Source organism: Carassius carassius, chromosome 30 (assembly GCF_963082965.1).
Source record: "Carassius carassius chromosome 30, fCarCar2.1, whole genome shotgun sequence".
Taxonomy (NCBI): domain Eukaryota; kingdom Metazoa; phylum Chordata; class Actinopteri; order Cypriniformes; family Cyprinidae; genus Carassius; species Carassius carassius.
The window spans coordinates 6974332-6999960 of NC_081784.1; the positions used below are offsets into that span (position 1 = coordinate 6974332).

A 25629-nucleotide genomic window follows, 5' to 3' on the forward strand; every position below is an offset into this window, starting at 1 on the left:
GCCTGCTAAACTTTTTGGCACCTCCATTGAGGCGGTGGTTGGAAAGTTTAGGGAGGCGAAGGCGCTCAGCCGCATTTAAGACCTGTATACCGCTGAGATCCGGGCCCCAGCCCAGGCAGGCGGGAGGACCTGGTCCGTCTTGGTCTGAGGACTGTAGACATGACCAGAGGTCTACATTACACCAGCCCATGGGATTGGCCTTATGATGAGAACTATGTTCTGATGGCCCGCCGTAGCAACTGGTTGATGTGAGCGCCTCTTTTAGGCATGTAAAAGTGGTGGACCCCAGGTTCATTGAGAACTCTCTGGCGAGTCTTCACTCCGCACGCCGCAGGTGAACTTATTGGGTTTTTTTTTTAATTCTGTGTGTATAACTAACACTGATTTGTATTTCTCTACAGACCTTGTTCCCTGTATAGACCTAGGGGGTCATTCCTAGAGGAGCAATTAAAGTATTGCACTTTAGGGCCCTGAAGCCTCCCCCAGTTGGTGACTAGAATGAATTAGGGAGAAGCTCAAAGAAGATTTGGCTTCCGTGCTGAGTATGTGATGGCCTTCTTGTCATAACATTTTATATGCCTGGTGGGCCACCACTCATTTCTGTTTAGCCTCAGGGCTATTAGCCACCCAGGGGTAGAGAAGTTGGTCTTCCAAAAAAAAAAAAAAGAGCTTTTTTGCTTTAGGTTTAGACCGACGCTGGCGCTTCAGATAAATCTTCAGATAGATGTCCTGCCTATCGGTTTGTGATATTGGTATGCTCAGTACTCGCTCCCCTGAGCTCTGTAAGGTTTCAGTAGGTTGAGTGTTTCACAGCCACTCAATCAAGTAGGCTGTGGCTCCTCCGAGCCCTCAGGTAGATCTATGCTTCTAGGTCGGCCCTCACCCGGGCCGCCTCTGTAGCTGGCTTAGGCTATGCTAGGGATATTGGAGGCGTTTTGCTAAGTATAGCTGCCGCATTCATAATGTGTTAGGCTTCCTCCCCTAGATTTCAGCCAAGGCCCGCCCCTTTCTCTGCATTCAGGGGTGATAGAGTAATGCAGGGGGGTAACTGAGGTAGGATCAGTCTGGCAGGGTTAGGCCATCTTTCGCTCTGCGAAGTGACAGTTCGTCAGACCCTGCCGAACAGAGATGTTTGGGCCTCTAGAGCTGATTCCACTCAGCCCATTGAGCTAATTGCTCGACCGATGGGTTGAAGTGGGTTAGCTTGCAATTTAGCCCCCCCGCTCCCCTAGGCTGGAGACAGGACAAATCCCTGTCACCCTTTTTGAGCCACTTGCAGGCCCGCTCCCTGTCCAACATTGCAGGGGCATATGATTGTTACTCCCCCGCTAACTCAGGGTAGTTTTGAGTAGTCCATTCTCAGCTCTGTATCTATCTACCTCCCACCACGATGGCTCCGGTTGAGCAGGGAGTTCTAAACTACATTTCATTCCGGTTTTTGAACTCCGCTCCCTTGAAGCCAGAGCATTGCCATAGGCTGACGCCTATGCATGTAATAGGTAGGCCCCTAATGGAGCCTCCACTAGGCAGAATGGCGTAAGTTGTACTCCCCTGCTATAAGGGTATTGCTTTTTGCTGAGTACACTGCCTTTGGCAATGTGATTAGGTACCAGGATGCTGTAGTAACAGCTTTCTGCCGCGAAGGCTGCACGGTTAGGTAGTAGTCCCCAGCAGGCCTCCTTGACCGGATAGCCCCCAAATAGGGCTCCTAGGCCAGCTCACCTTCGGTGGTTGGTCCTGGTAGGTCAGGCAGAAGGCTCACTGCCGAGTAGTAGGCCTTAACAGGCCTCCTCGGAGGTGGGTCACAACATTGTGGAACATACACTAGGACAAAATTATAGGAAAAGTTTTTTAATAGTATGGTTTCAGCAGTGTTCATTAAAGTAGCAGAATAGACTCGCTATCAGCTATTAGGCTCGACCAGGCCTCCCTGTTAGGCGAGTCCCCAGCAGCAGTCCTTATCAGGCAGCTACCGAAGGTGAGCTTGCGTCCTGGCTCGACTCAAGTTTTTATTCTCTGCTATGGGTTCCCTCCTGGACCCTTTTTATCCTGCTACAGCCTGGTTGCCTACCAGGTAGATCTTATGCTCCCCTCACTGAGGGTCAATATGAGTATGTGGTCTCCTGATTCTGGTCAGTCGGTCGTAGGCCTCTCATGAGGCCTCCCAGTTAGATCAGTCCTTAGGCCCTCACAGGCCTCCTCTGTGTTTTGAAACACAAACACTGGGTAGATCCGTGGATCGAGTAGAGAAACTCCCCTCGCTGGCAAGGGTTGTAAAGCACTATACTGAGTCATACTCTCCAGGATATCCCGTCTCTGAGATCCGGGCTGAGTGGTTCACTGCCTGCTCCGCAGTTCCTCGGGTTGGATGCCTTTTCTAAAGGCAAGTGTCCAGAGGCTCTGTCTTTAGACAGACAGGAGGTGGCCAGACTGTAGTGTCTTATGTAGTGACACCAGGTCAGGCCTGCCTGGTGGCATTTCAGGTGGCACGTTCCCCTGAATAGTGACTGGCTGGGGTTCCCTAGCCACATTCCCTAGAAGGGACCCCTTCTAAGAAGTTGAAGTTGTGGTCCTAGGCCCTCGAGCAGGCCCAGGTAGACCTTTCACTAAACTATGTTTATGGAGGTTTTCTGTGGTATCATATAGCTTGGGCTATGACCGTAGGGAGTGCTGTCACTGACAGCCCAGTGTGACCTGAGGGTGAGTGGTTCTAGCGTTCATTGAATTGCTGGTTTTGACAGTTGTCACTGCCATTGGGCATGCACTCCCTTTAGCATGGCGGCGTGGGTATTTCGTTCCCCATAACGTCGATGACGTATTGTCAAAGTTTCCTTTGAAAGGGAACGTCTCAGGTTACAAATGTAACCTTTGTTCCCTGAGAACAGGGAACGAGACAATATGTCTCACAGCCATGCCTCGGGGTCTGCCTGCCAAACAGTCCCTTCAGACGAAAGGATACTGTCATGGTTTCAAGGCGCCCTTTTTATATATCCAGGTCGCACTCTCATCATTCAAGCTGATGATTCACTTAGACTAAAACTTTTAACAAGTCTAAGCATTTTATGCAACCAGCCCCTCAATCCATAAGGACAATATATGATCTTCTGGAAAATAATTTCCTGTGCAAAGAGAAATGGAAATGCACAGAGTACATCAAAATCAACAAAGGAAACACATAAAAAATCACAACAAAACAAAATAAACTATAATAAAGAGAGCTGATTCTTCGATTTTATATTGATTTTAAATTAGACTTAAATAAAACTATTTACATAGCCTCATAAATAACCATTATTTGGTAAAATTTACTGCCCAGTGAGCAGGACTGGTTAGATTCAATCAGAGCTCAGAAAAGCTTGGCCTATTAAGCAAATAATACGGCAAACAATATTCTTCTAATACTTGCCTCACAAAGGTACATTTGAAATGGTAAAACTACTACTTGAACAAAAATAAGACAACAAATCATAAAATGTGAATAAATATATAATGACTTCCCCAACTCAATCCGGGTAGCTGAGTCCTTAGCCATCTTCAAGAATCGGCTTAAAACACATCTCTTCCATCTTTATTTGACCCTCTAACTTTAACACTCACGATTCTAATTCTATTCTTAAAAAAAAAATCTAACTACCTTTCTAATCTTTTTGTATTCTATTTTCTTTTCATTTATTATGCAATTGTATGTGTGTGTGTGTGTGTGTGTGTGTAAAGATCTCTAACACTAGATTAGGTTTTGTACTATCTGTTTTCTTTTTATTTATTATATTATTTAAAATCCCATGTTACGTGTACTGTGTTAACCTAACTGAGACTTGTTATATCACTTATATATCATTGCTCTTTTTGTTGTTTTTGATTGCTTCCACTGTCCTCATCTGTAAGTCGCTTTGGATAAAAGCGTCTGCTAAATGAATAAATGTAAATGTAAATATAACAACATTAAAGGTAAATGTTGTTCCAATTCAGTATAAATTTCTTCTGTTGAATACAAAAGATGATCTTTAAAGAATGTTTGTAACAAAGCAGTTCTTGGCAGGTATTGACTTGCATAGTGTATTTATATATTTATTTATTTTTATTGTATTTTTTTTTTTTTAGTTGCAGAAAGCATTTGCATTTCACAGTAAAAAAAGGTTTTAAAGGTCTAGCATCCTCTCATGCACAGATCCACTGAAAGTGGCGAGCAGATACATCCTCATGAGCGTCAGGTAACCAGAGAAACACTCTCAACTCATGCTGCTGATGCTGCAAAACCTCCGCCCACTGGCAAACATCACAATAAACACTCCAGTTTGTTACAGCATAATTTGCATAAAATTATTGCATGGATTTATTAACCTCTTTATGTCAGGCATTGGTCTGCAGCATGAACTTAAGGAGCAAGCACTTGTTGTTCTGGGAACAGACAATGATGAACAGATGGTCGCTTCAGTAGTCAGATTAAGCACACAAAGCCGTGTCGGGACTGTGACTGTCAGGAAAAGATGTTAAGCTAGTTTCAGTGCTTTGAATTCACCTGGAGAGCTTTTTGAAAACCCAGCGGGACAAACAAAATCCTTCCAGTCTGAAGTGGAACTTTGCAAAGTAAGTTAATGGCTTTTCAGTGATATCTCCATTTTTTGTCATGCCCATCACCTGGATTCTAGAAAAAGATTCATTTAGAGGTTTCATTCAATAGAGAAGATGCTTCACGTTATAATCGATGGCTGTGGTCTGGTATCAGCATAAAAGGTAAGTCATAAATTGTGAATAATACTAAAAATAGTCATCAATATAATTTTGCGTTTTTACAGAGCACACAGTAGATTTATCAATACTGTGCTTATATCGTATATTATATTTTTAGAGCTGAGGGGCTGTCAGTGGGAAAGATAAAGTTACTGAATTTACTTAAAAGCTCATATTCCTGGCCTTGGCCTTTTAATTTAACATTTAATTTAATTAAATTAAAAAAAAATTTAAATTAATTTAAACATGGGTCAATATTTTAGTGGAGGTAGTGGCTTTACTGCCATAATTTCTTTAAATCATAGAATTCCATGGATTGGAGTCCTGAAGCATACCACTATGCACAGAGTGTGAGAGCACACAAAATAATAGTGTTTCAAGAAATGATTAACCATATATAAAAGCATTTGGATAATTGGATTGATTCAAAAATCGATATTGTGATGATAAGAATAGCCATTAACAGCTACTTCATCATGTTCTCCTCAGAGCCTTTTTAACCTGCAATCTTTCTCTCATTCTTAAAGTCCAGGTAATGTTTTTGCGGTTTCAGTCCCTTAAGAACGAGGGCTAAGGCAATATTCAGCTGCATGCTAATGTGGGATGGGATTTTTATGCTAGCTGAAAATGTGATTATCACCATTAAAGTTGAGCATCAGGTGGTAAAGCGTGCCCAGATATTGGCTTTTCTGTTGCTATCAAAATGTTGAGCAATTTCTTTATAAACTGTCAGTCAAGATTTTGCAAATGGGTTTTTAAATGAACCCAGCATGTAATATTTTGCTCAAAACATTTCAGATATTATACTATTATCCGAATACAGGCCTGTACAAAATGCCTATGGTTTGCCAAGCACGCCATCTGTATAAGAAGGCCGACGTAAATGAACTACAATAGATCACATACTGTATATTGAATTGAATAGACTTGTGTCAGAAACACTATTCATGTCTATCTCTAGTCAAAAGGTTACTACTCAGCTCTTGAGAAGGGCTTAGACTGCCAGTACTAAAAGGCTGTTCAAATAGCAGGTTAATCATGATTTATCTTTGGGACTTTTGTGGCATCGATTCTTTCTAAGGCTCTTCTTTCTGATTTGACCACTGGACACAAATGGGAGCACAGAGGATTATTCAGAGCAGAGAAATGAGAACTAAATCTGAACAGCTATATTCTGATGAGAAGCTGTAGTAAATGTATTTATAAAGTACAGAACAGAAGTACTTAGAAATCTATACCAATAATTCTCAATCCTGGTTCTGGAGGCCCCGCCAACACGGCACATCTTGTACATCTCTTACCTGATTCAGCTCATTTGCTTCTTAGCAGAGCGCTCCATATCCTAAAACGAGTGTCAAAAGTGGGGAACATGACTTAATTGAGAAGCAATGAACTATACATTGACATTTATTCATTTAGCAGATGCATTTACCCAAAATGACTTACAAAAGAGGAACATTACAACCAATCTGTTATAGAACCAACCTAATTTACAGTATTCAATGATAGGTTTAGTAAGAAATGCAGTATTGAAAGTTGAAAAGAAAAGGCATGTGCACCTCACTCAAAATAAAGCGGGTAATAATGAGATAAAGTTAAATATAAGAAATAAGGTCACATTGTGGGAAAATTCATATTTGCGAGGAGTAAATTTATAACTACTGGTGGGAAATCACTACATTAGGAGTGTCCCTATAGACATAATTATTATAATCATAATTATATTATAGTTTTTAAAATCATGAAAACAAAATCACTACTTCAATACAACCTCAAGTACAGTGGTGTTTCATGTATATATCTTAAACTAAGATTTAAGAATAAAATAAGAGAGAACAACTATGGAACTTTCCTATGGAAGTTTATTATTTTTATTTACATGTTTTTATTCCTTCATCATTTGTAGGTCTAGTTGTCTTTGACAATCTTGTTGTCTTTCTTAACGTTGTGATGTGATGGACTGTTTAGCGCCTCTCTTTTGTAACTAATAAATGGTCTTGTAGGTTATGAGGGTCACTGAAGACGGTCTAGATGTGTCTATTGATTTGTTGTCTGTTTTGTGCATGTGTGAGCAGCTTCCTTGTTATCCAGGCTGAATGCTGAAGAGACATCATTGGCTGATCTGGAAGCCCATACTTGTAAGCTTTTTTGTAGCACTTTTGTTAGCCCACCCAAGTCAAGTCAAGTCACCTTTATTTATATAGCGCTTTAAACAAAATACATTGCGTCAAAGCAACTGAACAACATTCATTAGGAAAACAGTGTGTCAATAATGCAAAATGATAGTTAAAGGCAGTTCATCACTGAATTCAGTGATGTCATCTCTGTTCAGTTAAATAGTGTCTGTGCATTTATTTGCAATCAAGTCAACGATATCGCTGTAGATGAAGTGACCCCAACTAAGCAAGCCAGAGGCAACAGCGTCAAGGAACCGAAACTCCATCGGTGACAGAATGGAGAAAAAAACCTTGGGAGAAACCTGGCTCAGTTGGGGGGGGGGGCAGTTCTCCTCTGACCAGACGAAACCAGTAGTTCAATTCCAGGCTGCAGCAAAGTCAGATTGTGCAGAAGAATCATCTGTTTCCTGTGGTCTTGTCCTGGTGGTCCTCTGAGACAAGGTCTTTACAGGGGATCTGTATCTGGGGCTCTAGTTGTCCTGGTCTCCGCTGTCTTTCAGGGCAGTAGAGGTCCTTTCTAGGTGCTGATCCACCATCTGGTCTGGATACGTACTGGATCCGCGTGACTGCAGTGACCCTCTGATCTGGATACAGACTGGATCTGATGGCTACGGTGACCTCGGAATAAGAGAGAAACAGACAAATATTAGCATAGATGCCATTCTTCTAATGATGTAGCAAGTATATAGGGTGTTATGGGAAGTGTTCCCAGTTCCGGTTTAGCTAATTAATGCAGCCTAAAAATCCTTTAACGGATTTGGATATTAAAAGCATATTAGTATGTTATGTGTAAGCCAGGTTAAAGAGATGGGTCTTTAATCTAGATTTAAACTGCAAGCGTGTGTCTGCCTCCCGAACAATGTTAGGTAGGTTATTCCAGAGTTTAGGGGCCAAATAGGAAAAGGATCTGCCGCCCGCAGTTGATTTTGATATTCTAGGTATTATCAAATTGCCTGAGTTTTGAAAACGTAGCGGATATAGAGGATTATAATGTAAAAGGAGCTCTTTCAAATACTGAGGTGCTAAACCATTCAGGGCTTTATAAGTAATAAGCAATATTTTAAAATCTATACGATGTTTGATAGGGAGCCAGTGCAGTGTTGACAGGGCCGGGCTAATATGGTCATACTTCCTGGTTCTAGTAAGAACTCTTGCTGTTGCATTTTGGACTAGCTGTAGTTTGTTTACTAAGCGTACGGAACAACCACCCAATAAAGCATTACAATAATCTAACCTTGAGGTCATAAATGCATGGATTAACATTTCTGCATTTGACATTGAGAGCATAGACCGTAATTTAGATATATTTTTGAGATGGAAAAATGCAGTTTTACAAATGCTAGAAACTTGGCTTTCTAAGGAAAGATTGCGATCAAATAGCACACCTAGGTTAGCACAACTGATGACGAAGAATTGACAGAGCATCCATCAAGTCTCAGACAGTGTTCTAGGTTATTACAAGCAGAGTTTTTAGGTCCTATAATTAACAGCTCTGTTTTTTTCAGAATTTAGCAGTAAGAAATTACTCGTCATCCAGTTTTTTATATCGACTATGAATTCCATTAGTTTTTCAAATTGGTGTGTTTCACCGGGCCGCGAAGAAATATAGAGCTGAGTATCATCAGTATAACAGTGAAAGCTAACACCATGTTTCCTGATGATATCTCCCAAGGGTAACATATAAAGAGTGAAGAGTAGCGGCCCTAGTACTGAGCCTTGAGGTACTCCATACTGTACTTGTGATCGATATGATACATCTTCATTCACTGCTACGAACTGATGGCAGTCATATAAGTACAATTTAAACCATGCTAATGCACTTCCATTAATGCCAACAAAGTGTTCAAGTCTATGCAAAAGAATGTTGTGGTCAATTGTGTCAAACGCAGCACTAAGATCCAATAAAACTAATAGAGAGATACACCCACGATCAGATGATAAGAGCAGATCATTTGTAACTCTAAGGAGAGCAGTCTCAGTACTATGATACAGTCTAAATCCTGACTGGAAATCCTCACATATACCATTTTTCTCTAAGAAGGAATATAATTGTGAGCATACCACCTTTTCTAGTATCTTGGATAGAAAAGGGAGATTCGATATTTGTCTATAATTAACTGGTTCTATGGGGTCAAGTTGTGGTTTTTTGATGAGAGGCTTAATAACAGCCAGTTTGAAGGTTTTGGGGACATATCCTAATGACAATGAGAAATTAATAATAGTCAGAAGAGGATCTATGACTTCTGAAAGCACCTCTTTTAGGAGCTTATATGGTATACGGTCTAACATACATGTTGTTGGTTTAGATGATTTAACAAGTTTATACAATTCTTCCTCTCCTATGGTAGAGAATGAGTGGAACTGTTCCTCATGGGTCTATAGTGCGATACTGGGTCTATAGTCTGATGCGATACTGAAGCTGACAGCTGAATGGTTGCAATTTTATCTCTAATAGTATCGATTTTAGAAGTAAAGTAGTTCATAAAGTCATTACTGCTGTGGTGTTGGGAAATGTCAACACTTGTTGAGGCTTTATTTTTCGTTAATTTAGCCACTGTATTGAATACGTTGACTTGATTGCAAATAAATGCACAGACACTATTTAACTGAACAGAGATGACATAACTGAATCCAATGATGAACTGCCTTTAACTATCATTTTTGCATTATTGACACTGTTTTCCTAATGAATGTTGTTCAGTTGCTTTGACGCAATGTATTTTGTTTAAAGCGCTATAAAAATAAAGGTGACAATAAATACCTGGGGTTATGTTTGTTTTTTTCTAAAAGAGAAGAAAAGTAATCGGATCTAGCAGTTTTTAATGCTTTTCTGTAGGATATGTTACTTTCCCGCCAAGCAATACGAAATACCTCTAGTTTTGTTTTCCTCCAGCTGTGCTCCATTTTTCGGGCTGCTCTCTTTAGGGTGTGAGTATGCTCATTATACCATGGTGTCAAACTGTTTTCCTTAACCTTCCTTAAGCGTAAAGGAGCAACTGTATTTAAAGTGCTAAAAAAGAGAGAGTACATCATCAAGTTGTTCTGAGGTTTTGGATATGCTAAGGAATTTGGATACATCAGGAAGAAAACTTAAAAAGCAGTCTTTTGTGGTAGAAGTGATGGTTCTTCCATACTTGTTACAAGAAGTAGAATTTACAATTTTGGCTATATGAAGGTTGCACAAAACTAAACAACGATCTGAGATATCATCACTTGACTGCATAATTTCAACACTATCAACATCAATTCCATGTGACAGTATTAAATCTAGAGTATGATTTCGACAATGAGTAGGTCCTGAAACGTGTTGTCTAACCCCAATAGAGTTCAGAATGTCTATAAATGCTGATCCCAATGCATCTTTTTCATTATCAACATGGATATTAAAATCACCAACTATTAAAACTTTATCTGCAGCCAGAACTAACTCGGATGTAAAATCACCAAACTCTTTAATAAAGTCTGTATGGTGCCCTGGTGGCCTGTATACAGTAGCCAGTACAAACATAACAGGGGATTTATCATTAACATTTGTTTCTCTGGAAAATGTTATATGAAGCACCATTACTTCAAATGAGTTATACTTGAAGCCTGCCCTCTGAGAAATCCTGGAAATGTTGTTATAAATTGAAGCAATACCTCTCCCTTTGCCTTTTAGACGCGGCTCATGTTTATAACAGTAATCTTGGGGGTGGACTCTTTTAAAATAATGTAATCATCAGGTTTTAGCCAGGTTTCTGTCAAACAGAGCACATCTATATTATGATCAGTGATCATATTATTTACAAAAAGTGTTTTCGTAGAAAGGGATCTGATATTCAATAAGCCAAGCTTTATCATTTGTTTATCCATATTGCATCTGTTTTTTATTTGTTGAACCTCAATTAAATTGTTAATCTTAACTTGGTTTGGACGTTTTTTGTATTTTCTAGTTCGGGGAACAGACACAGTCTCTATAGTGTGATATCTAGGTGAAAGAATCTCTATGTGCTGAGAATTAGCTGACCTCTGTGACGTGAGGCAGCTAGCAGACAGTCTGTTCAGCCAGTCTGTCTGCTTCCTGACCTGGGCCCCAGTTAGTCAAGTATAAACACTAAGACTATTTGCCATATTTCTAGAGAGAAGAGTGGCGCCACCCCAGGAGGGATGAAGACCATCTCTTTTCAACAGGTCAGGTCTACCCCAAAAGCTCGTCCAATTGTCTATGAAACCTATGTTATTCTGTGGGCACCACTTAGACATCCAGCCATTGAGTGATGACAATCTGCTATGCATCTCGTCACCACGGTAAGCAGGGAGGGGACCAGAGCATATTACAGTGTCTGACATCGTGCTTGCAAGTTCACACACCTCTTTAATGTTATTTTTAGTGATCTCCGACTGGCGAAGTCGAACATCATTAGCGCCGGCATGAATAACAATCTTACTGTATTTACGTTTAGCATTAGCCAGCACTTTTAAATTTGCCAAGATGTCAGGCGCTCTGGCTCCCGGTAAACATTTGAATATGGTGGCTGGTGTCTCTATATTCACGTTCCGTACAATAGAATCACCAATAACTAGAGCACTTTCATCAGGTTTCTCAATGGGTGCATCACTGAGTGGGGAGAACCTCTTTAATGTTTTGATCGGAACAGAAGAGCGGTGTTTTGACCCACGACTACGCTGCCTCACTGTCACCCAGTTGACCTGCTGCAGGGGTTTTGTTGCCGGAACCAAACAATGTACAGGAATCCCTGAGCTAGACGCATCCAAAGCCGTATCTAGAGCCCTAACATTCTTACTGTTCTCAATTAAAGTTTGGATGCGTGTCTCTAATTCTGAAATCTTCTCTGTCAGCCTAACTATTTCCCTGCATTTATCACATGTGAATTCCTCATCTGCGACAGAGATAGATAAACTGTACATGTGGCAAGAGGTGCAAATAACAATAGCAGGAGAAGCCGTTACTAACCGTGCTTGATGAAATATTCTTACTGCGGTTGTTTGATGAACTTGTGAAAAACTGGAGCGAGAGAGAGGAGAGGAGAAAAGAAAACATCGATAGGTTCAAATGAAAACGCTAATGACAAGCTAACGAGTGCTAACACTTTCTTTTTAACCCATAACAAACCCTCTGCCTCAGTCAATCAGGTTATTTGAAATGGCTTCAAATACTTTGGAACAAAAAAATAAATGGATAAATAAATGAAATTGTGCTTTTGCATTTAGCCTGTCGGTGTAAAGCAACACTTCACTCTTTTGGCACAGACGTGCCCTTTTTTAAGTCTCCTTTTTCCTTTGGTGCAGAAATAATTAGCTTCTGATTGCACTGTGATTAACATCCCCCACCCCTGTAGCAACTGGTCCAAGCTCCATAGAAGAAAATGCTTTTCGTACAGTGAAATAATATCTGTCCAAACAGATTAAGGATGTGTCCAACCAGTATGTCCACTTCTTCAGAGGGAGACCCTGTGCTCTAATTAAAGTCACATACTTTTGGAGAAGATGAGGTATTTGCATAATTACATTACACAGCAGTGGCTGTTAATTTCTAATACACTTTGAAATACCAAGGCTCGAAGGAACATAATTAGAAATAGGAAGTTGACGATTTCTTTCAGTGTCCATTACTTCATAGTCATGCTTCAGTGTGTTGCCTCATTCCACTTGCTTTTGTTGAGTTGGAGCATAATGTCATCATTCCTCCCATCAGTGTTCGTGCTGTTTTCAGGTTGCCTAGGCTTTGAACTGCTGAATCTGAGCTTTCTCATGTCCCTGTGGCATCCATCTGCCAGTAGACGATGTGGTGATAGTGCATTCTTGCCTCTGGCTCCATGCACAGGAAGACTTTCAGTTCTCGATATCTGTCAGCCTTCTATCTATACGCTTTGATCATGCAGCTCTGAGATAGAGATCACTTCTCTGTTGAGGGGACACACAGTTCCTTGGCTGATATGAAAAGATTTAGAAGTTAAATGCAGGGGCAAGAGAAGGGTTTGGCCATGCAGAAATATTTAATGAACAATTAATTATAATGTTTTTAAATTTTTTATTTAAATCTAACGAATCTTGTTAGAATATCAGCTACCTTCCTCTGTCATGGTTAGTATAGACAGAGTACAGTGGCTCTAAGGAGAATTTGGGCACTTAAGCTACTCTTAGGTAATAAAATGTCAAACCAAGTGGCATTTATTTGGAGGGAAACAAGCTAGCACAAGCTAAATTTGAAGAGGAAACATTTCACAAAAAGTTTGTGAGAGAAAATATTAAATTATAAAACAATGAGTGTTTAATAAAAACGGTCTGGATACTTTATGGTTGTCAGAATTACCAGATTATGCCCTCATCAGTCTCAACAAGATGTATCTGTCTGTCCACATGGAGCACAAAAATGCTGCATGTGACAACAAAATCAGTCACAAATCACAGCCAATCATAAGCGTTTATGCTGTTTGCACGGCATAAAATGTTTATATTCTAGGAACATGATCTTACTGTTAATCGCTGATCTCTTAGCTCCTCCTCCTTTATTCAGCTTATCCAATAAGGATGTGTCACATCTAATGAGAACGAGTCATTGCTATTCGTTATTCTTGCCATCATTCACAGATGAAGACAGGAATTGTGATGGCACAGATATATCAACATAACCCTATTCTTTTATCTGCCTTACAAGCCTAAGCAGGACCTGAGGGAACGAGATACTCAGTCTGATTTAACTCCTCTTTGTGGATGACAAGGAGGGATCAGGTTGCAGAAAGTGTGTAAGACAGAGAGGGAATATTTTATTTAGCACTGTCACTTGCTGTTTTTACCTTAGGGAAGCTGAAGCTTTGCTAACATCACACATGCTCAGATGTGTGAGATATGAGCGTGTAAGTAACAAAGCAAGAAGTAGATGAAAACCGCAGTATGTTTTCACAGCCCCTAAATTTTGGAAAACCAAATCTTGCACTCAAGGTATTTTATTTTTTCCCACTATCAAACTTCCTTGAACAATGCTGTGAAAAAAAATATATATATCGATCTTGTCTGGGCATATGCAGCACATGAAGTATATGGTACCATCGTGCCAAGATCAAACAGCTGCCTGAGTCAATCAGAAGGAATGTTATTGAGCCTTATGAGTAAGTGTCATGTTAGAGTGGCAAATATCAGGTAAAAATAGAGGTGCACTTATTTTTTCCAAAGAGCACAACCGAACTGAAGACATTCTTTTCTTGTTGAAGAAAATACTTCAAAAACATATTACCAATGTAATTTGTGAATGTGACCGGTGGTGGGTCGCAGGTGTCGCTCATTTCCCAATCACTCCACCGGCCTCGCTCGTTCCCACATCCCTCGGCCCCGCCCCACTCGTCACAGTGAAATTATTAGGGCTGTCAAAACCACTTTATTTCTGCTGAATTAGCATTTTCAATAAGCCCATCTGCTGTTTTTGTTCAGACCAATGAACATCCAACCATGTTTTTATGCAGCAAACATGCAGTTGTAAATGTGAACTGGATCGATAAAAACATAATGCATTATAAAAATATAAACAATTAACTCAGTAAAATATTAGTTAATTGTCAATTAACATCATGACAATCATGAGATTAAATATTTTAATCGATTGACAGCCATAGAAATGATGTTATCTTGACTCATCAATACTGCCCAAATAAAATTCCAATATCTATATGCCACAACCCCCCCCCCCCCCCCACACACACACACATATATATATATATGTGTGTGTGTGTGTGTTATATATATATATATATGTGTGTGTGTGTGTGTGTGTGTGTGTGTGTGTGTGTGTGTGTGTGTGTGAAACATCCCACATAAATTCTGTTATTTACTCACCCTCCTATTGTTCAAAACCTGTATGGCTTTCTTTCTTCTCGGAAACATAAAAAAAAATTTTTATTGAGAAATGTCAATACAATGGAAGTCATTGGTCACCAAAACATTTTGGTTACAAACATTTTTATAGATATAAATATAGATATAGCTATAGATTTAGATCAAAACAAAGACAACATTTTTCCTGTAATAAAAATAATAATAAATAAAATGGAGGCAAATGCAATTTCAGTCTACACAACTAAGAAAATAAGTGACTATGACAAGTGGAGCAGCCAGTTACTGCCCTCGTTGCCACTCATGGTGAGAGATTTGAGAGCAATGTTTCTTCCAGGCAAGCAGTCAAAGATTGAGAGCACACAGGAAAGGAGAGTCAAATGTGAGTGCTCATTAGTTTGACTATAGCCTCATGCAGGCAGGTAGAGCAGAGAGCTGGCCATTTTACTGAAGTTGATTCCCTGGGGGCAGAGTGATGGCAAACTGTGGGAGAAATCCATGGTTCTGCAGGGTTTTGAGAGAACCCTGAAACTGCATTTAAAACTTGAGCCTTTCAATGTATGCCATATTTGCTGACGTTTTTAATATTTTGCATTCTATGCACAGCACAAGTTCCTTATTTATCCAGTTTCACAAGTAAATGTTTATTATTATTATTATTATTATTATTATTATTATTATTATTATTATTATTATTCACAGGAACTATACCTACATTTTACTTTGTATAATAATAACTCAACCAAAGCTAACAATTAATGTTATTCCAGACCTGGGGTGCGTTTCCCAAAAGCATCGTTAGCCAACTATGGTCGCAAGTTCCGTCGTTACCAACGTAGTTCAACCATAGACAGTAAAAGAAATGGACACAGCGACCCAATTGGAACTCAATTGAGACAAGTGAAGCCCATTTTTAGCGATTTTTAGCACTTCCGTTTCTGACGCGCAGACTCAAACTAAGCTTGATGACGTCAGCAACCTGTCTGACAGATGTAAATCTTCTAGTAGCTGTACGTGAAAACTGCCATCGTTAATCTTGCAGAGACGGCGAGCTTAAGCGGGGAGTTCTTTGGCGTGAGTGAGCAGGAGTAAGTATTCTGATTAATTATTTTGTATAGTATTTTAAAATGTAACGCCAGGGCTTGTATCTATGGGCTTCTCTCTTGACGTCTTCCCGATTGCCTGCAAGCTTCTCCTCCTGTCTGTACGGTAATTTCTCTACTGTGCGACAGAGAGTCGAGTGGTTATGACGCAATCGTTAGCCTATTTTTTACAAAAACTGTTTCTACGGGGCCATAATGTAAAATAGTAGGTAATGGAATCCTTTATACATTGTCGTGTATCTTTAGAATTAAATAATGGACAAATGGAGTCTTTAAACGCCTCAGATGTAAAGTTATTCGCTGTCAAAGTGACGCCAAAATGAATGGGAGTCAATGGGATGCTAACGCAAGTGAAGTTCTGCTACAAGATGGCGGCACGCGGCCGACTTCAACTTCCGGTCGACTTCCTTCCCGCCTGAGTTCAACGATTCGGTGTTTCCCGAAACCATTGTTCAAACGAACATTCGCAAACTGCATCGCAAACTTGTTTCATTGGAACGACAGCTCTCCACCTGTGGTTAGAGGCATAGTTCGTCGTTAGTTTGCTGTGTTGACGTCATTGATTGCGCCGCACCTGGGCTGTGTTCTATTCAGAGTTATCGACCCTATGCCCTATTCCTTTAGAAGATTTCACCACCCACTTTGAGTGAATTAAATACTTAAAGTTGTGGTTTAAGTTTATTACATAATTCGCCTTTTTATTATTATTACAAATTCAGTTTGAAACTATATAGCAGCGTGGCCCTCGCGATTATTCTCCCTTCGAAGTGCCCTTTGAAAGCATTAATCTTGCCGATTAGAACGCAGTCATTGTTTCGTTTGTGCGAAGAAACGATGAGTTTGTCAAGTGCGTTATCTTTATAAAAACATTCCAGAATACATATGTGTCATATAACAATATTGGTAAAAGAGTGTGTTAGAGGTTTTCCCTTATATAAAATGTTAACACTCAAATTACAGTATTTTTATAGTAAATTAATTTTTAATTTTAAATGAATGTACCTAAATAAAGTAACAAAAAATGTATAAATAAGTGAGTGATTTTGTTGTTTTTACAGAATTAGAATATAGAATACTCTCTACAAATGTGTTTGTGTGTGAATACATATATATATATATATATATATATATATATATATATATAGAGAGAGAGAGAGAGAGAGAGAGAGAGAGAAAGAGAGACGGTATACACTGTTTGCAAAAGTTTTTTTAAATGTTTTTAAGTGTACATTTAATGCATATCGGCAAAGAAACCAAATATTTAACAGAAATTATGTCAGATTAAACAAATGGTTTAAACTGCAGTGGTGGCTGGATGCTGCACAGGTGACAGGACATATGGGCGAAGAGGACATGTCTCCAGCAGCCAGCTATCACCAAAGCCATGCACCCTCTTCAGCCACCTGCAAACTGCAGAAGTGGCCCACACAAAAGAGTCATGTGTGCTTCCATCACTCGTCCATTAGGCCATCACCCACCACCTCCATAAATTTCCAACAGCATAATAATGCAGTGTAGCTAACAACAAAATTTAAAGCATTGTTTCTTCTTATTGCCCTCTGAAGATGTGAAGCCTGATGTTGAAGGGTCAGACTGGAGAGGGCCTGATGTTGGAGGCCTGGACTTTGAAGGCAAAGGCCTGGTTGATGCACATGTACCTATATCTCCAAGGATCCTTCCATTGCAACAGGCCCCAGGATGGCCAAAACTGTCTCTTCCTTTGTAGGGACAGGAGGAACTGAACTGATACCCCATCAGTCTTGTTTGTTTCCCTCTTACGTGACACAGCCCTCTGTTTTGTCACACTTGCGAAGTCCCTCCACTTATTCCTGACTTCGTCTAGGCTTTGTCCATATCCATAGCTAGCATCGTTTATTTTTTGAGTGATTTCTGCCCAGATTTTATTTTTGTCAGCATTTGTAATGCTATTTTTCAGCTTTGAAAATAGCTGGAATTTACTATTTTCCATCTCCTCGAAAAGAACTGCAATTTCAAGCATTGACAATTGGGGTTTTCGTGTCATTTTCAATAACACATCAGAATGGCAAGAAGACATAAATAGGAAAGATTGAGCAAAATAAGCAATCCACAACAGTACATCACAGTTTTTCAAAACCCATCTTTTATTCAATTGTGGTTATGTAGCCTATCAAAATTACATAAGAAATAGTATTTATCTGAAATTGTGAAATTATTGACATTGGGATCAGAAAAGAGCACATTTTTAACTCCGTGTGTGTATAATGTATTGCAGAACAAACGAATGATTGGTTATTACTCGACTCCACGTAACGTCATTTCAAAAGCATAATTCGAGTAATTCGAAGAAAAGAGAAAATAAAACCATATTACTGTAGGTGGCAGTATGTGTCTCCAGTCAGCCATTAGATCGAAGAAGAAGAAGAACGACGGCTCAAACCAACGTAGTTTGAACCATGGATCTGCGACACAGGTACCTACCATGGTTTCGGGAAACAGTCGTGACTAGGTCGTTCGTTTTCATAACGATGCATCGTACTATGGTGGTTAATCTGCAAGCTACGTCGTTGTACGGGAAACGCACCCCTGTATGCTGTTATTTTTTCTGTGGAATACAACAGTTGAAAACAGTTGACTTTTAAGAATTAAGCTCCTGTCCATATAACAACGGTTCTCATCCTTATGTGACTGCATTCTTTCTGTTGAATTCACTTAACTCCATAGTTGGGTCCTGTTGTTAATTTTTAAACCTAATAACCTAATATTGTCAGAATGTACATATTGGGTTGCTTGCTGAATCTTTTGATTAATAATATTTTAGAGTTTGTCAGTTTGCAGTACATATATATATATATATATATATATATATATATATATATATATATATATATTTGTTGTCATGATGTATTACATTTTGTTTCCTGGTCCAAATCTCTACTCCAATTCAATTGAGAATTCAGCTGCTGTTTTTGAGCACTATTCTTTTAAAACACAAACTTAGAAAAAAAAAAAAAAACTCACAGTGTAGCTGTACACTACAGTCTCCTGACTCATGGTGTTCCAGACACTTATCTGTTAATGAATCACTGATATGAATCACTGCCTAGCCAATGGAGATTTCAGTATAGATATTAAGATTACAAACATAACTGTTCAGTAGTACTACAGCACACCATCAGTGTATATTAGCACCATTTGTTGTTTGCACTTGATATTTGAGATTTGAATTAAAAACCAGAATGAGTTTTCATGCAAAAACAACGACATGAACATAGTTAGATTTGTGAGCAAATGACACTTCAGTGTTAGACAAAAGCATAATTATTATATTAAAAAAGTTACAACAGAATTTTCATTTTTATATGAACTGATTCTGTAGCATTATGTCTTATTTACATACATTTCTTTCTTTCTTTTTTTTCTTTTTTTAAAGCTGTAATCATACTATTTTTGCAACATACATTATTGTCTTGCACATATTTGCTTACAGAGATCTAAATCCTTGTTTTCCAATCAAAACCTACAGTACAGATCCGGCTGAAGAAAAGCATCAAGCGGCTACATAAAAAAATAGTCAAGGTTGAGGAAAGACAAACATGAGAAACCCAGACCTAGTTATCATTGCCCTGGTGCTCAGCTGTGTAATAGATGGTACAGTCTACAGCCAGGTAACCTGCCGCAGAGCCACGTCTCGTGAATGGCACACTCAGCCAAAGAACATCAGCGTGAGGTGGACCCTCATGGAGAACACCTGCAGCAGCTTGACCCAGTGCTGGAGTAGACAAACAGAAACAAATGGACACTTGTGGGCAACTGGGCCATATCACTTTCCTCAGCTTTGCCCATTGGAATTTCAGCTTGGAGATGTGATGTTTGTTTCTGCTGACAGGAAGCTGGAACAATATGGTATCCACCTAATTATTTTGACCAAAGAGGAGTTTGAAAACTGCTTGATTTTAGAGCCAAGAAAGGAGCAGTTGGTGTTTGCCAACAGTATTAATGGTACTTTGCAAGTGGAAACGAAATGGCTGAAGACCGGTATGAATTACTTCACCGTTGCTCATAGAGGCAGTAGTCATCTATGTAGGCTTGGCCTACGCATTTCACTTCTGGTAAAGCCTCAGCACTGCCAGAGCTCACCTCTTCTTCGCCTGTGTTCGGGAAATGGTGAATGCAGAACTACATTTAAAGACGATTCATTCAGCTGTCAGTGCCACAAACACTTCTCAGGAAGTTATTGCGAGAACATTGATGGATGCTATGAGCAGCCATGCTTAAATGGAGGCACCTGCCTGAGCAAGAGAACAGCCTACACAGATCTGCCACCTTATGGATGTCTTTGCTCCTCTCCGTTCACAGGTAAGGAACTCTAGTTTACTTTGTCAAAAAGAGCATATATCTGTTGTGTAATACACCTTTTGCAAAGTGTTTAAAAAAGTTTAAATTATTAAATAATGAAATACATAAACTTTCTATGAACCTTCAAACCTCCAACTTTTCAATTTTGAAACTTCAATTAATTTTGGAATTTCAATTAATTTTATTTCAATTTATTTGAATGCTTCCCCATATTCAAATTGCAACTCTGATTTATGTTTGCTAACTCAAATCAAAGTCAGGAATATAAAAAGGCATTTTTAATTAAATAATGAATGGTGCACAACCCTGCTGTTTATTTCCATTGAAAATGCCTTACTAAAACCCATAATTTGTGATTAAAGTTTTTTTAACTATAGGACAAGGCAAAAATATTTTCTGTTGTAATAAACATTATGCCACAAATGCAGTCAACTTTTAACCCAAAGCTCAAGATCGGGGGTTTCATGACCCTTTAATGCAGAGTCCATTATGAATCTATGCTGACCTTTCAATGATAATGGATGGGGGATGTTTAATGGGTGTCCACCCACCTACAGAGAACAGCCTAGTTTCTTTGAAGACAAGTATTTATTATTTATCTCTCATAATTGTAAGTGTTCTACATTTAGCACTGTGCAATTATTTTAAAACCAGAATATTTATTTTATAAATGGGCCATTTATTTATATAAGCATTTATTTTTTTACCCCTACCCCACCCCCATCTCTTTAGTTCCCTAATCATGGTAATTATTCTCAAATGTTTTTTTCTGCCACCAGAAAAGCATTCTTTAATTGAGTGATATAGTTTTCCTCCTCCTACCATTTAATTTTATTTTCTCCCTGTCTTGCTTGTCAATAAAATCGGCATTCAAATGTGGTTTAAATTTTGGTCTCTTGGTGAGCAACAAAAAGAGTAGAGTATTCAAAGTGGTGTAATATTGTCATACTAGATAATGTGGTTTGTTATTTTTGTCTGCTGAATAATTCATTGTACTTCTGTTAGAAGCACTGGAGTTCCTAAGAGAACGCTGGGTACCGTGCACAACTAGGCCAGTGTGATCAGAGTCAGATAAAAGCAGAGAACCGAAATTGGTTTAATTTAGGAGGCTTGGGATGTTGTTTACCATTTTATGGACTACTTTTATGACCATTTTTGTGTTTTCTCAAGCTTAGCGTTTAAAGGTGCTATAGAATGCATCAATACAATATTTAAAATTGTTCTCTGATGTCCCCAGAGTATGTATTCTAAGTTTTATCTCAAAATACCCAACAGATAATTTTTTATAACTTCTTGAAATTGTTAATTATATATATTTTATATATAATTATATTATTAATTAATAATTAATAATTTTTAACTATCACATTCCTATTCACGATCATTCTGGTAGCACGTGAAGGCAGCATTAGTGAAAACAGGCAGAGACAATGGTAGCTTTAGCAACATTAGCCTTACAGCGAGCCAAGAATCTCTTTTGGAAAACAAAATATGATGCATGATGTTTACTTTGTCTGGAGTCTGGACATTTGCGCACGAAGCGTTGGTATCGATTCTTCTTTCAGAAACAATCTTTGCACAACTCCAGCGCTGAACTGACCTTTGTTTGTGAGGAAGTCCGGCATAAAATGTTAGCACAAGGTATAGGACTTTTTCCTGAAAACTTCCTTCGAACATTAAATTTAACCACCCTGTCCTCAGCGGTCTATGGAGACTCCAATGTTCGTTGGTGCATCCAAACACACAACACTTTTAATGGCTCTCAGCAGATACAGCAAGAGAACAGTAATGGCGGACCGTAGCTTCTCACTCAGGGCTGTGTATATGCTAATAGAGCAGATAGCTTCACAAATGGGCGACACTTTCACAGACTATGTCATCATAGTCTGGAACTGCTCATGTGGAGAGACAGTTTATGATTTTTTGGAATTACTAAAGAATTAGTGAGTGGATTTTTATTATAGGTTGTTTTCACACACTGTGGCCACACAACTGTGTTCAAACACCTTATAAAAGTGATTTTGCATTCTATGGCATCTTTAAAATCACCATCTACTTTCCTTGTATAGCAAATGCAATGACTGGATAAGATAATATGACGTAATTTAATAAATTGCGGGGGAAAAAAACTTTAATATTGTTATGTAACCGTTTTTACATCAGGTGTGTCAAGAATCAGATAATGAGAATAAATATGCATTAATTCAATGTAATGTCTATATTTTCATACATAGGTGTCAACTGCTCTGAGATCACTGGCCATGAAAATTGCAGTAAAGGGTGCAAAGAAGGAGCTTGTGTACAAGTCTCATCAACTTCCTACAGATGTGAATGTTTCACAGGATATACAGGTAAGTATGATTGCAAATTTTGCTTAAAATCAAAAACATCTCTTATAGAAAGCCACTGTGAATTATGCACTTTACAATAGAGTGATATTTCTTCTGAGGTCCAGTAATGGATGTTTAATTTTTTACTGTTTGGCTTCATTTGACTCATTATGTTTTGATAATGAGTCATGTGATTAATGATGGAACATTTTGGGTGCCTTCACAATGGCAGCGCACTTATGCAAACTCAAATCTGAGGCTTTTTCTATCTCTGCCCGCATTAAGCTGTCTTTCCTAAGTGAAGAAGCAGATTTGAAAAATGGAACAGTTGAAGCCTTCATATACGAAAGTCTTCAGAAGATCCCTGGTGCATAAATGGCCAATTATTTAATAAAGGCTTTGGCTGTGGCTTATTTGAGTGATATGCTGAGGTTGATAAAACCTGTAGAAAAGAGACAGCAATGAACAATTTATGTTCCTGTGTCCTTCCCAGACATTTATAAGGCACAACCATGACATGCTTTTGGAAAGTAATGAGCCTCATTTGCTTCTGTAAAACCATTGCTGGGCTAATGAGCATCTCACCCACAAATGTGTAACAAAAGTTTTACGGTCCCTTGGGTGTTCCTGATAATAACATCATGATAAAGTCTCCAGTCTGAGGTCCAGGTGGCCTTTGCTTGTTGATTAATTGACTTTTGTGTAGCGGCAGTTTGTTCAAGCAGATAGCAGACTTTAATGTCATGCCTACAGCTTTAATGCGGAAGAAAAATTTTAGGACAGATTTAGGGCTATCACAGTTTATGATGAATTTCCACTTGAGATTCACCATTCACAGTAAATCGGCCATGAAACACTTGCAATCTGCATCACGGCCTCTTTCGAGAATACCATCAGCTTCAGTGTAAAAAAAAATAATAATAATGAATTTTTTAAAGTGTCTCTAATGCTTTCAGACAGGCAGCATCTTTTTGGAGTATCTGACTCAAATATTTTTAGTAAGTTGCAATTTCATTTTTGTGAACCTGATCCACAACTCATAACTATGTGGTTGGAAATCCAAATAAAAAATAAAATAAAAAAGTACACTATAGTCTTATTAGTCAGTAAAGATTTTAAGTTTATTAATTTTTTATAAATATTTATTATCATATTATACTAGACTATTAGACTTTTTTCATTCTGTTCAATTTATCAGGTTTCTTGTTCAAACATGATTGCTTCATATTAAATTGACTTGAAATGGATATTCTGTGGCATAACGCGGTGTTTACATGTTTAAATAACCTGTTTCAATCAAGTATAGCTTGATCAAAAAAGGGAACTGCTTTTTCAGTTTAAGAAAAACAAATAAAACAAATCAATTGTGCATCCAGTTACTGAACGGTGAATATATTTCAATGTGTAAATACAGTTAAGCATCAGATGTTTATTTTGTATGGTTTAAGAGTTACATGGCTTAGCCGAGTTCAGCAGGTAAAATGTGACAACTTTATGAGTACCTCCTTGTTTGCTTGGGTGTGAGGCTAGACATTAATTCTTCCTGAATATTAAAAAAATCTTAAAATGCTGTAGGGTTTTGAGAATAAATTATTTGCATCTGATTTGCCTTTACCGCAGCCATATTTTTGTAACGATTCAGCTCAATTAGACAGAAGTGTTGTGCCGTGACGTCAGTTCATCAACACAGTTTCTCACTGCATATTCTTGGAGCACCTTGTAAGGAAGTGAAAGCGACCGGTCTCCAGTTCTGCTCTGTTTGGCCCCCTGTGGGGCCAGCAGCTCTCTGACTTTGCCCAAGCTGTCACCCCATTAATCACATTGAAGTTAACGGTTGGCCCGGTACCGACTGCCCTTACAGACCAGAGCTTGAACACATAATAATGAGCCCCACACGTGGGACACTTCAAATGAGATTTTCTTTTGATTCCACTCTCCTGTGTACCTTATTCAGACGGCCAGGGGTGTTTGTATCCGCATGTTATGGAATTAATAGGATATGCCCTATTGGATACACTATTAATTTTGCTGTTAACCCGCCTCATGGTTTTTGTGGAAATTCAAATGCTGTTATTGTCTTGTTTCTGAGTGGTTTAATAGCAGGTTGGGTTTTGATTCGTTGATCCGTTTCATATGACTGCTTTTATGATTTTCAAGAATAAAATAATATGTTGAGCTTTGAGTTTTATAATGTCAAGAGCTTTTCATTTTCAGTTTCCCTCAGTGGATCCCAGAGAAACACTGCAGAGAGATGTACACTTAAACTGACGCCCCCCAATGGTGTGTCCAATGGTGTGTCCTCAAAAGCAGTTGGGCACCTCTGGGACGGATGACCTTTGTATCATTCTGTGAGCTTAACATGCTAGAATATGCTTTAAAAGACTGAAAGACAAAAGGAAAGGAAAACACAGTAACAAGGAAGATAAATGAGTTAGCTCTTGCTGAGGAACAAGGAGGGAGGAAAAAAGCAAACAGTGCACCACTAGGGAATACAATCAAATCATGTTCACCTTGAACCTACAGTGCTGCATAGTCAAGTCTAAATTTAACCTGAGAGGAGCGAAAATCAGTTCCAATCCACAGTTACCAGATGAAACAGCAGCCTAGATGTTCTCGGTCCAAATCATACCTGTTTTTTTGGGTTGTTCGGTTCAGGGAAGATGGGGACTTAATATGGACCCTTGAACCTCCACATTAGTGAATCATTGAGATAAGTGGGAGGGCTATAGGAGCTTTATGTTCTCATTTTTCATCAAACCAAATGAGAGCCATGGGACGCCACTCTGAGACTCTCAGTACTGGTGATATGCTGGAACAATTGTCCACTGTCATTGCAGTCGTAAAGTTTGAGAATTTGTTTTCACTAAGCAGTTAGAAGCTAATAGTTATTATAAAGTTGATTTGGAAGATAAAGAGCAGCTAAGTTTAATCAGATTAGTAATGTTTTGAATAAAATTTAAACAGGATTCTTTCTATAAGTGCATTTTTTAAAGCCCTTTTAGAAACAGTGCAATAATAGGCACTGGTAAGCAGAATAGCATACTTCAATAAAATAAATAATGACATATACAGATCCCGAGAGGGAATGTACTATTGAAAATCTCATTACGGATGTGATTTGAT

General features: G+C 38.7%; 1 protein-coding gene across 1 annotated transcript in view; it reads left to right on the forward strand.

The window, feature by feature from the left end:
* The first annotated feature begins 4432 nt into the window (after positions 1–4432).
* eys (eyes shut homolog) overlaps positions 4433–25629 on the forward strand; it is a 209230-nt gene continuing 188033 nt past the window's right edge. The window contains exons 1-3 of the mRNA XM_059517129.1: positions 4433–4587; positions 19308–20176; positions 22411–22527. Of these exons, the coding sequence (XP_059373112.1) occupies positions 19414–20176; positions 22411–22527 (880 nt within the window). The 5' untranslated portion in view covers positions 4433–4587; positions 19308–19413. The remainder of the gene's footprint in view (positions 4588–19307; positions 20177–22410; positions 22528–25629) is intronic.